Source organism: Parasteatoda tepidariorum, chromosome 9, assembly GCF_982258835.1.
Source record: "Parasteatoda tepidariorum strain Cologne lab strain chromosome 9, Ptep-v5.0, whole genome shotgun sequence".
NCBI lineage: Eukaryota > Metazoa > Arthropoda > Arachnida > Araneae > Theridiidae > Parasteatoda > Parasteatoda tepidariorum.
In genome coordinates, this window is record NC_141763.1 from 13,481,010 (window position 1) to 13,495,358 (window position 14,349).

General features: G+C 33.1%; 1 protein-coding gene across 3 annotated transcripts in view; it reads left to right on the plus strand.

The window, feature by feature from the left end:
* Window positions 1-14,349, plus strand: part of LOC107437628 (uncharacterized) — a 72,847-nt gene that overhangs the window by 36,600 nt on the left and 21,898 nt on the right. For all 3 annotated transcript variants that reach the window (XM_016049708.5, XM_016049709.4, XM_071186791.2), the window contains exon 2: window positions 10,422-11,288. In XM_016049708.5, coding sequence (XP_015905194.3) covers window positions 10,448-11,288 — 841 coding nt within the window. In that variant the 5' untranslated portion in view covers window positions 10,422-10,447. The remainder of the gene's footprint in view (window positions 1-10,421; window positions 11,289-14,349) is intronic.

Below are 14,349 nucleotides of genomic sequence, written 5' to 3' on the forward strand. Positions count from 1 at the left end.
CAAAAAGTTCTCCACGAAGGCAAATTTATCCCAATACTTGATCCAGGAGTTCCCTTGTCTTCTGGATTGGGTTTAAAATTACATGACTACGGAGTTGAACGAAAACTTGGGCCGACTGTTCAGCTACTGTTAAATAAAAACTTATATATCAGAAATATTTTAGAATATTTTAATTATTACGTATATTTATTTTTTTAAATATTTATATGATTAAATCATAGTTTCATCCTTTAATGAGTTTTTTTTTCTTGCTATTATTCTTGTGAAATGAAACATTTGAAATGATTATTTATTTTTTTGAATCTGAAAAGTAATAAAATTAATGAGAAAAACTACGAAGCTTAAGGAAGTAAAATTTACTCAGCTGTATCTATCTAGTATCAAATATCAAACTATTTTTCTATCTGAGTTTTTTTTTTCAATCTACTAAGCGGCTCTTTAAGTTGATACAAAGTCGTCATATTGGTCAGGATTATTTAATATTGGACGAACATAATACGCAGAATAATGAAGAAACAAGACTTAAAATATTATTTTGAATTTTTATATTTTTTCGAGAAATTTCACTCTTTCTCTGAGATATTTTTCTAATATAACCAATTTATATTATTTGTACACATTAATCAGCATTTACATTATCCGAATGAAATTTATTATCCTCGCGATAACATTGAACTAAAAAAATAACCGTTATTGATAATGCTTTCGGCATTATCATATTTAATATGTATCGTTGTTGATGATAACCGAATTATTATCAAATTTATGATTATTGCTATTGATTATATTTTTTAAAAATATTTTATAACCGTCGTTGAACAGCAGACCCAATTTTGAGTTTACGACCACTAATGTTCAAATCCGTAACCTTGTTATTTTGAACCTAATCCAGAAAACAAGGGAACTTCCGGATCAAGTATTGGGAGATGTTGTTGTTGTTGTTGTAGTTAATTTACGTCGCACTAGAGCTGCGCAATGGGCTATTGGCGACGGTCTGGGAAACATCCTTAAAGATGATCCGAAGACATGCTTTCACAATTTTGATCCTTTGTAGAGGGGATGGCACCCACGCTTTGGCAGCCCGACGACCTGCGCGTAGTCGAGCACTTTACGGTAGAACAGTTTAATGAGGACCAATACCACACACCCTCAGTCCCTACGCAGACTAATCCAAGTGGTCACCCACCCGAACACTGACCGCAGCCAGTGATGCTTGACTTTGGTGATCTGCTGGGAGCCGTGTCTTAACGATCAGTCCACAGCGGGGCCAAGTATTGGGAGAAATGGTGCCTTCACGGAGGACTTTTTTGATGGAACTAACCCGAATTTACGTTACATGGAGAGGAAAACCACGAAAACCTACCATGGTTAGTCTGACGGCAAGGATACTCTAACCCATGATCCACTTACCACTGAGCATATTTTAAGTGTGCACTATCCTCGGTGCAAGCCAGGTGCGGAATTCGTATCGATCAACCATCGCTAGAATTTGAACAAGGTTCAACTCTTTGGAAGGCGAACGCTTTATCACCTGAGCCACCATAACTGATAACATTATCATGTTCGATGTGTACAGTTGGTGATACTGATCTCGATATTATAACTGTCGATAATTATCGAATACTTGGTCTTAATTATTAAGCATGACATTCACATAGTGAGTATAATTTTTAAAATACTGTTTTTTGCAATGTTAAAATTTTTGTTTTGTTTTTAGTTTCAGAATGCGGTCTAAGAATAATTCGTAAACATTGTTTTCTACCATAATAAAATATTTAAAATTTATTCTGAAGATAATATTGCTAAAAATACTTTTTAAAAATAATAAATAATAATGCTACGTGATATAGTGCCAGGTTGTCAGCGAGTTACTTTCTTTCTTTTTTTTATACTCGTTGCAAATACAAATAGAAAAAAAAAGCAATCCTAAAAAAGAATCGTATTGTTCCTTTGCATAAAACCTGATATGATGTGACTTCATATTTGACAGCTACTAAATTCTTTAACAAGCTCTAAAACTCAACACTGGTAGTTCGTAATGTCACACTTTTTCGTCAGTTGCCTTAATGATATCAGAATTCGTCCACAAATCATCTCGCGAAGTACTCTGCGAAGGGGAGAAAAAGAACTACAAATGAATAAATGATGGAAGAATTGTTGTGGGGGAGAGAAGAGCTCACTGAAACTACATCTCAAATAGAATGCCCCATTAATTTCGTCCACAGAGACATATTATTCTGTTCGCACCGACATTGTGAGGGGTGTGGGGGGGAATAAAAGAAAACTGGAGAAGAGTGGGAGGGAGGGAACGGAAGTAGATCGCCTGATATCACGTAATATTTCTGCCCGAACAAGAACCCACGGGGATGCAGGATCTAATTTATGGAGCGGAGAGATTATGCGTTATTGCTCTCGTAAATGAGCGCGGATGGATACAGAGAATCGTAAAAAGACGCTTTACTGCTCTGCTTTGCGTTGTTTTTTCTTCCTTTCATTTATATAACGACTACAAACGGTAGGGAAAAAAAATTCTTTTTTCCCCCTTACCATAGCATATTTGGAAGAGTAAACGCAAAGGTTTTACTAAATATTGTTTTCTTTTTCGCAAATATCCTGGAAATTGCAAAGATGAAAACATTCCAAAGATTTTTTTTTCTTCTTTAAATGCGTGTTTTAAATGAGGCTGTTAGATCTTACAACTAATATATTTAAAGTTAACCAATCTTCATAATTAAATTTTGCGTAAAACATTAAGCAAAAAGTTCAATTTTCAAGAAGTGCTTACATAATTCGGAAAAAAATATTGCTTTCTAACTGAACAGAAATTTTACAAATCGGTTGTCAAAGTGTAGTTTTTTAAAAAAAATCTAATCTAAAGCAAAATAAAATAGAATTTAATTAACGTAATTTTTTTTTTGTTTTGTTCTTTTTTTGAAACGCAAAATATACTTTAAAACAAAACTAATTTGTAATCTCTTTAGATGGGTCAAAGTTTCCGTTAACCATCAACACTCAGAATAGCATCATATTTAATCATTATTATTATGTATAAACTCGCGATATTACTTTTTTTAATGTGTTATGTTATTGATAACGATCGCAATATTATCGTATTCGATAATTATAGTTATCTATAATGAGTACGATGTTGTACTAATATTCTCCTACCTCTACTATTATTAAATATCAATTCACTAGTATATAAAACATGCTAACTCGATTCTATGATGGGGTACCGTTTTCATAGATGAAGGTTGACAAAGTCGATATGACTCTCCCCACATTGGTGACCCGGACGTGAGATGATCACGCCTACTTCGATGGATGTTATTTGCGTCTGCGTCATCGTCCTCCTCGCGCTGTTGCTTCTCGGTCTCATTTACACACAACGGGATTCTGCACATACTCGTCTGTTAATAGCAACACAGGAGCGAACACACTAAAACCGTGAACTTATTTCAGCTCTCACGACAAACGCTCAAAACTCGGTGAACGTAGCACAGCTCTCCCGGTCTACCTCTAATACAGCAACTAGTGTTATCCCTTCATCGAATTCTATCCCCGATAAAATTCTGGTGGGGGAGTGTTGTGGCGTAACTACCACTACTATAATTAAATATCAATTCACTAGTATATAAGACATGCTAACTCAATTCTATGATATGAGATAGGGGTCGCTAAGTGGCCCAGGTGCCGAATTTTTGTAAATAAAGTAAGTAAGTCGATTCTATGATGAGGTGCCTTTTCGTAGATGAAGGTTTATATAGTCGATATGACTCTTCCCACAATTTGCATCAATAAGCGGCTTGTGTATACCAGAATCTAGCACGTGTTCTCATGGTCCTTATAATCCTTACGTACCCATTATATTTTATTATATGGTACGTGTATTACCTCGAATGACCGAAATCACGGGTGAATGTCAACAATCACAAAGTCGCTTTGGTGAATGTCCGAAATATTTGTTATATCCGATTTGATATTAATTTATTCGTTGATGTTATTATATTTATTTGATATTTTAATATCTGTTGAGGATGGATCAGGAGGAACATCAGTGTTCGGAGTACCGGTTAAATGCATACTGGACAGTGGCACTTGACCTTAAAAACATTCATGTAGGGCATACCGGGCAACGGTTGATTGGTTTCATGGTTTCTCTGATATGCCAAACAAACTTCCATCATTCCATGGTTTTACTTTAATACTATGATGTTTAACCATCAAAAGAAGTTTGATTCTTATGGACCAATAATCCATGATGGCCCATGATGTTTTCACCTATACATTTCCATGATAGATTGATTGGAATTCCTATTGGTTCTCAGGTATGTCTCCTCTTGAATCATCATAAATCAGTCCGAATTCCTAAATTGGATTGTTCATGATTGTTTCAACATTTGATTTCTAAGGAATTATGATGGAAATTTCTGATGGTTAAACATGATCAAACAAGTTGCTATTTTTATGTTGGACCATCACAGCTCAGTCCGAATTCCTACATTCAGGGTTGCCACAGCAAAAAAGGAACAAAAATAGTTGCTTTTAGTAGCCTCAAGAAGGAAAATAGTTGCCTAAAACTACGAAAATAGTTGCCTGAACAGGGTCAAAAATTTATCAAAAATAGTAGCCAAATAACTAAAATTATAGCTTATTTGCCATATACTATGATTAGGACTGGGTGATGTCAGAAATTTTAAATCGTGATACATCGCGATATAGCGATGTATCGCAATTTAGCATATGTTCAAAAATTACCTGTAGCAAATCTTTAAATCAATCAAAAGAAATAAAAAGAAATAAATCTATTACAAAAGAAAATACTAATTCTAAACATATTCCACTATGACATCAATATCATTGCTTAATATTTTCAATTAAAATAATAAAGAAGTCAAAGTAGAGGCAAACCCAAGATTTATTTCATTATTCTTAAATTAAAAATGATGTATGATTTATTGGTTTAAACATAACACCATAACAAAATATTTTACATTCATGCATTAAAAATTAAAAGAAAAAAAACGAAAGTAAAAGGCAAACCAAAGAAATGTTCACTTGAGAAAAAAAAATCATGCTTTTGAAACACCATTAGACCCTCCTTTATTTAATTATTTAAAATAATAAAATGTAGTATTGACTAATGATCAAATTCTGTACTTAATAAATGTAAAAATATTTTTTCTTTATTATTTTTTTTTTTGAAAATAAAATCGACTAAAGATTTATTTGTTTAAAAATGATACTAGCTATCTAATTATTAAAAAGCGTCAAATCATTACTAAACTCTTTATTTAATTTTTAAAATTTTTTTTTGTTTTAACTGCACTACGCACATGGTAGGCGGCAATAAGTACGTGTTTTAGTGAGGGGACTGAAAAGTAACGTTCATTTTTGCGAAAAAACTTCGCTACGAGTAAAAAAGTCCCCCAATAGTCGCCTATTCCTGAAAATAGTTGCTTTTTTAGCCTTTTTAGGCAAAAAAAGTCGCCATAGTCGCCTAAGGCCGAAAATAGTAGCAAATAGTCGCATTTTAGTAGTCTGTGGCAACCCTGTACATTGGGGTGATGGTTCCTTCTGTTGGTTACCATTAAAAAACGTAATGGTTGATGATGGAATTATTGATGGTTACCATCAAGAGTATGGGGGTCCATCAATGGAAAACCATCAAAAGTTTTGAATAGGGTAGGTTCTGCAGCATAAACTCAGGGAATCCTGAAGTTAGGAGTGCTATTTTGAAGTTAATTGAGTACTATACTAAAAATCTGAAAGTTAAATGGGATATTAAGAGATATGCGACAGGGATGCACTATGATCAAGCTTTAGTTAGTACGTTTTCTATACAAACTGTATGATACAGATCATTTTAATTTTAATACGCGAATCATGCTTCTTTTATTGCTACTAAATCAACTAGTTTCACCTCAAGTACAGATAAATCGTTCATACTTGTTTTTGCAGAATTGCGTTTAATGATAAAATATAGAATTCAATACTTAATCAGCAAACAAATTTTTGAATAAGAAATTTTAAAGTAACAATATATCGCTCTAGCGATGTATTCTGGTAAATATAATGCAGTATTCTTTGAAACCAAAATAATTATTAAGAATAAAAGAACATCTTAAAAAGAATGACGGCACATTCATGGTGTTGAATTTAGGGGTAAACTAAAACTTCATGCTTTTTTATAGTTTGTGTTATAAAAAATTTTTTCCTTCCGGATCTTTGAGACATTTTTGGAAAGAAATCCCTCTCCCCCCTCCTCCTCCCAATCTTTTTTAAATTTACTGGATTCATTTTCTTCCTCGTGTTTTGTTTGTCTTTCCAGTTTTTTTTCCCAGAACCGGATACGTTTTCTTTTCTTTCGCAGAAGGAAATGTTTTTCAGGTAATTACACCTTAAAAAAAAAGACTCTTTCTTTTATATATCATTCCTTTTTTGTTTACAGAGAGAACAAAATCCTTGATGTTTATTCTATAATATATTTAAAAAAATTTTTTTTTTTTTTCATTTTGCGGATCAGTTTTTGAAAGGTCAGGTGAGTGATTGTTTTATTCTTGGATAAAAACGGAAATAATCCTCTTTTTTGTTCCCAGGATGTTAAACACGCGAAATAATAATAAATATTCAAAATTGAACAAAATATAATAAATTCGGTTTGATGGAAGTGTAAATATTTTTTTGTCAAAGAAAAGCACCACGTCACTAATTACGGTACCTGACCAAATTATTAGACGCATTATAAGATTCTATGTAAAATCTTAATTATCAGGTGACACTCTATACAGCTTTATTGTTTTTATGTGACTTAGACACTTGTATGACACTTGTTTACATTCGTGTATCAATTACACTGGAGTAAAAAATTAAGAGAATTTGCAGACTGGGTCGATTATCTCTAGAACTACTGGAGCGACTTGAATGAAATTTGATGTGTACATACAGTGATACGATACAAAACAAATAACCATTCTATAATAGTAATACACACGCATGATTGTATGTAACACACGTTGGAGTTGGATGGTATGGAATCGCCACAGGACAATTCAGGCCAATTGCCACAGGAAAAAGATAAACTGTAAGCAGTGAACAATGTCTCTTTCGTGGTTTATTGATATCTGGATCTTTTCGGATAGTAAAAGTGCTATCCAGCACCTGGCTGATTAGCAGAATGTTAGGGACAGTGTTGGTGCTGATATTCTCAGGAAACTGAAACATCTCTCCCTTTCTGATCGGATCCACTTTCATTGGATTCCGTCACATGTCGATGTAGCCGGAAATGAGATTGCTGACAGTTTGGCCAAAGCAAGTACTGAAGAGGCCATTACGACTGTCGCTCCTCTTACTTACTAGAAGCATTTTTCTAAATGTAAGGCAAAGAATATGGCCATTTGGATGATCCCGCTGGTACACTCATGGTATCAGACTAGGTGCCCAGAGGGCTTCTTGGCTCGGGGCAGCAATAGACGAGAACAAACTGCCATTACTCGTTTACTCAGAGGAAATCTGTCATCAATGACTTATATCGATGGTAATAAACATTTCGAAATTTGCACTAAGTGTCCTGCTGCCCGGGCCAGGCAGGACCTGGCTCAAGCTCCCCTGTTGGTGCTAGACTTTCTCAGAGAGAACGAGCTCATGAACCTGATCTAGCTCTGTTGGTCATGGGGATGAGAACAACGAACAACAAATGATAAACTGCCTTATTTGAAGTATGAAATCAAGCTGCAAGGCCTGTAAGAGGGGACCATACCCCCCCTATTAACCCATTTTTTTGTTTAATCTGCAACAGCTGTTTCATACATTCCGTGTCCAACGAGTGTTACGCACTATCATGCGTGTGTATTACAATTGTTGAATGGTTATTTGTTTTGTATTGTATTGTATCTATGTATTGTACATATCAATTTCATTAATATCGGTCCAAAAGTTCTAGAGATAATCGACCAAGTCTGCAAATTCTCTTATACACCAGTGTAGTTAAACTAGACACGATGTATAATATAAATTCGACATTTGTATAAGTTAGACGATATATTATATAAATATAGAATATTTATTATACCAGATATTATATTAGGATATTATAATAATTAGACCAAATTATTACCGCACCACAATTATAAATCATTACTGGATCAATTTATAAATACGCACTGTAGATTTTTAACAATGGCATGTGTTGCACGGGTTTATAGGCAATACTTTTATGTTTAAACATACATGCAATGGGTTTTTATTCATGAATTTTTTCATGTACTTCCTATTCATATTTATTTTTAACGTATTACATTGCAATTTTAACCAACTGATAATAAACATAAACAAGTGCAAACGGGTTTCAGTCACGTAAAAACAACAAGCTATATAGTATAACCTGATAATTAGGATTTTTCATAGAATCTTATAGTGTTTCTATAAATTTGGATGAGGACTGTAACTCATTTTAATAGAAAGGGAAATGTTTAAATTCGAAGAAAAGTAAAAAATGTATTATTAGAAGTGCGTGTAATAAGCTTTTTATTTTGAACGCAAATTAAAATACGCGCTGAAAGAAAAAAAAATTAGCGTAGCTTGAAAAAGTTTCAAAAAATTAACAGAGCTTAAAAAACTTAACTAAGAAAATGGATACGTTGACGTAGCTTAAAAAAGTTTTAAAAAGAAAGAAAAAAAACAGATATTGAAAAAGTTAATTAAGAAAATGGATACAGTTTGGAATGTACCTTCTAAAAAATGAACGTAGCTCAAATGAAGCGTTTAAGATAATAGACATAGCTTGAAAACGTATTTATAAAATAATCATAACTCAAAATGTTACATTTGAAACCTGTTACTATCGAAATTACTTTTTTTGATAAAAGGAATTAAAAAAAAAGACCTTGTTGTAAACATTTTGTGATTTAAAAGAAACCTATTATTTTTGGTTTTAATTTCAACTTCAACAAAGATCAGCGTGATTATAAAACATTAAAACTTTGAAAAAAAATTATTTTTACCGCCAAGGTCGTAATTTAAGGCAAAAAGTGGGAATTGTAAATAAATCTCGCGTTGGGTTAAAAAATTATCCATTTCAGAGCGTGGAATATGAACTCTTCTCTGTGTAATGTTACGAGTGTTTTTATATTTATTCTTTATATTATTTCTTACATCTCATTCTTAATTCATTATTCCGATTGAAAAGCTTTCTCTTAAAAATAGTTTCATTTCCTCTTAAAAATAACTTTAAAAATCCCAAGTGATTATATTTCTGAGAAAGAAATATCATAAAAAATTTGAAAATAATTATCATAAAAGTGGCTTCAATGAGAATAATCATTAAAAAGTGTTAATTTTCCCCTTTGTAACACTTGCTTAAGATACAATGCGGAATCTCTTGCAACGTGTATCCCTAAAAATCCCTTTTATAGCAAAAATCCCTTTTATTTAAAGAGCAAAGTATGTATGGAGTCACTTTTTGCCTCTGCTTGCATTTATTCCTAGCAGTGGCCAGACTAGGCCATGGGGACCCCCAATGATTAGGGTCCCCCTTAAAATGGATTTTTTGAAAATAAATTTTAAAAAATTAAGAAAAACAATGATTTTTTGTAAAAAAAAAAATCAATTTCAAGTATATATGATATGATTATAAAATGTTATGATTATTTTTTAGTTCTAATTTAACAAAATAAAGTAAAATTTAGTTTATTATTATTTATTTTAATTTTAAATATGCTTTCTTAATTGAAAAGATATATAAATACTTTCATATTTGAATAAATAAAAAATACACGAGAAATTTTTTTTTAAAATTATAGATCCTTCTGGAATTATGAACTTACTTAATGTAAAACCGACTGCTCTAATATGCAGTAACATATTTTCTGCAATCCTTAATAAGGTGTTAAGTTGCATCATATTTCCGTTCAATCTAATCTATAGTATCGTGCAATTGGGAAAAATAATTTGGTTCTATTTAGCACCATAATGACGTTGCAACAATTTGGAAGATATTTATAGTTTAGTAAGACCTAAAATTTCTAGCAGTGTAAGAGTAAAAAGTAACTTGAAGTGATTTTATAATCAGTAACAGACCTGATTAAGCTCCGTCGTTTATTTATGCTTACTTATGTAGTAAAAATTACTACCCTTACGTTTTTTCTAATCTCGAAAAATAAATATAGTAATTGTATTATATATAACACTAAATGACTAAAAATCAGGAGAATGTCGACTTTCACCGGAGAATGTCAACAATCAGATAGTCGCTTTGGTGTATGTCCGAAATATTTGTTATATTCGATTTGGTATTAATTTATTTCTTGCTATTATTATAATTTTTCGATATTTTAAAATCTGCTGAGGATAGATTAGGAGACCCATATATATATATATATATATATATATTTCTCACACTCTGCTTTCATTAATCTTTGCAGATTGACTCAACTCTTATGGATCAAGCATGTTTAGTTTTCTTTTCCTCTGCCTCCTGATAATTTCCCCGGTGAGCCCGGATTTTTCAGGATGTCCACAGATTTCCAAGACCTGCACCTGCACACAGAAGACAAAGGGTCTGGACCTCAACTGCGACTCCGCATCCCTGACCGATCTCAGCCAATCGGTGAACTCAGTAGCCGGCACCCAACAGGTTGTGTGGTACCTCAAATTTCGCAACATCAACATCGGCAACTTTAAGTACAACTTGATGGGGGGTCTGAGGGTGAACCACTTCATAGCTCTGAACTGCAGTATTACTTCAATTGACGACGAGGCGTTCGCGAACCTGGTCGATGACCTGGAGACACTGGACTTGGGACAGAACCACCTGGAGAGAGTGCCGACGCCAGCCTTAGAGAACCTAGTGAAATTAGCATCGCTTAATCTGAACTACAATAAAATTGAAATACTTCACGCGGAAGCTTTTCGGGGCCTTATTTCTTTGCTTAGACTCTCCCTCTTCGGAAACCGAATCAAGTTCATTGACAACTCGGCATTCCTCGGAATCGGTGGCAACCTGACCCAACTGAACTTCGGTGACAACAAACTATCGTCTGTGCCTTCCAGTCCCTTAAGGAACCTCACAGTCCTCCAGAGGCTTCAAGTGCACGAGAATCAGATATCACACATTTTAGGGGAGGAGTTTCTGGGGATGGGAGAAAACTTAGATGTTCTAGAATTTGCTAGCAATCAAATCGAACAGCTGCCAGCGAGAGCTTTTGCCAACTTAAAACTGCTGAATTCTCTGGATTTGGAGAGTAACAAAATACATCTCATACATTCGAAAGCTTTTGAAGGAGTTGAAAGTAAGTCTGTTGCATTTGTAAGTCTCTAATAGTAAAAAATCTCTCTTAGTAGAAAATATCTAGTAGTAGAAAGTCTCTAAGAGTAAAAGTCTTTAATTGCAGAAAGTCTCTAACAGCTTCTACTGTAGTTATGTTTCTACCAGTCATAAAATTTATAAATCTCTAAATGTTTTCCTCAATAATTCAGGAAAAAAAAGGAAAACTTTCACGAATTATCATTGATTTATAAATTCACCAAAATTAAGAACAAGAAAAAGACACAAATAATTAAAATTTTTGCAGATATTAAGTTGGTTACAGTTATATCCAATCTGTTGTTTTCTATCTTGCTTTATTAAACCAAATAGTGGAGCTGCAATCGCTGATGTACTGACACTACTACACGAAAACTTTCATTTGGACAGCTTTTATATTTATTCGTCTAATAATTGATGCTTACAATTTACTTACTTGCCAACTTATTTCAATTTATTTTAATGTTTAAAAATTTTTTACTTTTGCGCAGTATTTTAAAAAATTCTTATATATTTTAATTTTGATAGCTTTACAATAACAGTACCTAGTTATATAAGTATGTAATAACTAGAGATAACTATATAATGCATAATATATGTTACTATATAATTTATAATACTATCATACTTATTTATGGGTACATAACAAGATACAGTGGTGAAAGAACTTAAGAGAATTTGCAGACTGGGTCAATTAGCTCTAGAACTACTGGACCGATTTTAATGAAATTTGATGTGTACATGGATTGATACAATACAAAACGAATAATCATTCAACAATTGTAATATATACTCATGATCGTACATAACACACGTTGGAGTCGGAAGGTATGAAATTGACACAGGACAATTCAGGCCGATTGCCACAGGTCATGATAAACCGCCTTATTTCAGGCATGAAATCACGCTGTAAGGCCTGTATATCTGTAAGAGGAGACCATACCCCCTATTAACCCATTTTTTTTGTTCATTCTGCAAACGCTGTTTCATACCTTCTGACTGCAACGAGTGTTACGCACGATCATGCTTGTGCATTACAATTGTTGAATGGTTATTTGTTTTGTATTGTATCAATGTATGTACATATCAAATTTCATTAAAATCGGTCCAGTAGTTCTAGAGATAATCGACCCAGTCTGCAAATTCTCCTAATTTCTTACACCGGTGTATTTTATGTAAGAATGTATTCTATTTTTACTTAATGCATTTCATGACCGTCTGGCGAAGAAAATGGCGTCTATAGAGAAATAGCCTAATTTCTGGACAAACAACCCATTTGTTGTTTACACGAGAATAAGGAATCCAATATAGCAAAGTGGTTGTTCTTTCATCCGATTGAGGTTGAGCACGTGGCCCTCCTATCACATTTACAGGCCGAAATGAACATTTCCTCTTCCATGTTGTTGTCTTAGAACACAGAAGATAAATTAAACGATTTCTCTTCAAATAATTATAGAAGTGGACAATTATAGAAATGTTAGATACATCAAACTTTACTGAATAAACCTGTCTCTATCTTTAGTTAAAAAGAGCGTATCATTTTATAAAATATCTGTCCTAACGTTGAACTATAATGCGGTGCAAATTTGTTACATCCTAAGCACACCCCGACGATAAAAAAATTAAGAAAATACTAGCTGTTGCACTCAAACTAGCTGGTCACATGTTTTTTTTTTCTGGATTGACTCCATTAAATGCCACAACCTTTCAAATAATGGGTTGCAAGAACTGTCTCAATGGATGTTTGTCGTTTGATTGGTTTTCAAATCCTGCCTATGTACGTGTTTCAAGACGTCACAAAATACTTTTCCTTCTTCAGTATTCATATTTATATTGAAATCACCGTCAAGACAGTAATTATAAGTTAATGATAAATAGAATATAAAAATACTTTAAATCATTATTATGTAAATACATTCAAAGTGCCTGCTAGTGAAAATAAAAAGAAAAATAGCAGCGGTCGCCATAGTAACGCATGCAATGACGACGCATGCGCACTGTTACTTATTACTCTTGAACACAGTTAAATGTGTGATGACGTCCAACTAAGTTGCACACGCCATCAAAACCCAAAACAGCACCCATTTTGCCAATGGGTAAAAAGTCTCATTCTGTCAACAGCTTCTACGAATTAACTAATTAGTGCAGCTTTATAATTTTTAGCAATTATAAGACAAACTAAAGTTCGAAAACAAACAAAAATTACTCATAATCTACACTGTAAAAAATTCCGAGCCACGTTGCACTAAAAATTAAAATTCATTTGCTTCCTACATTATATGAAGCTAGCTCAAATTTACCATATTTTGGTATTTTCATTAGCTTTTAATATTGGTAGAAAGTTGCACCAAAAGTAGGTGTTTTATATAAACAAAACACCTTTATCATTCTCTCTTTTTTTCTCTTTTATAAAAGCAGAGGAAGTTTGCACCAATATTAGGTATTTTTAAACAGCTCAAATGGCTCTAAGGTTGTTATTTACCGTAACAAAATTATTTCCCGTAAGTAGGTTATTTTATGACATACCTCTAACCATTTTACACCACCAACTAAATTTAAAAAGGCAACATAAAAGAAATGAACTTTAATTAAGGCAAATAAGACATTTACTTACCTAAATAAGTTGACACTTATCATGCATTAGTCCTCCTGATGCACCGAGACCGAGCTGTGAAGAAAACGTGGCATCGTAAGCAAATATCGTTTAGTTTACAATCACCGTCAAAGTTCCGTTTCTTGCACCAACTTTTGATGCAGTCAGTTGCACCATGGAAGTATTTCTCGATCATACTTCACAATTTATGGTGTAACTAAAATGAAATGATCTTTCACTGAACTAAACTTTGGGATTATGAGTAACTTTGCACCAAATACGATACCAAAACTTTGCACTGATTAAAGATTTACCGAGTTTATTTACAGTGTATATAAATGAAGCAGACTGTTTATATGTATGATTTTTTAAGCATGTATCTCATATAAAGCTGCGATTCTGAACCAATTTGTTCCAAATTTGATTTACATACGGCTGAAGATACGGCTGGCCT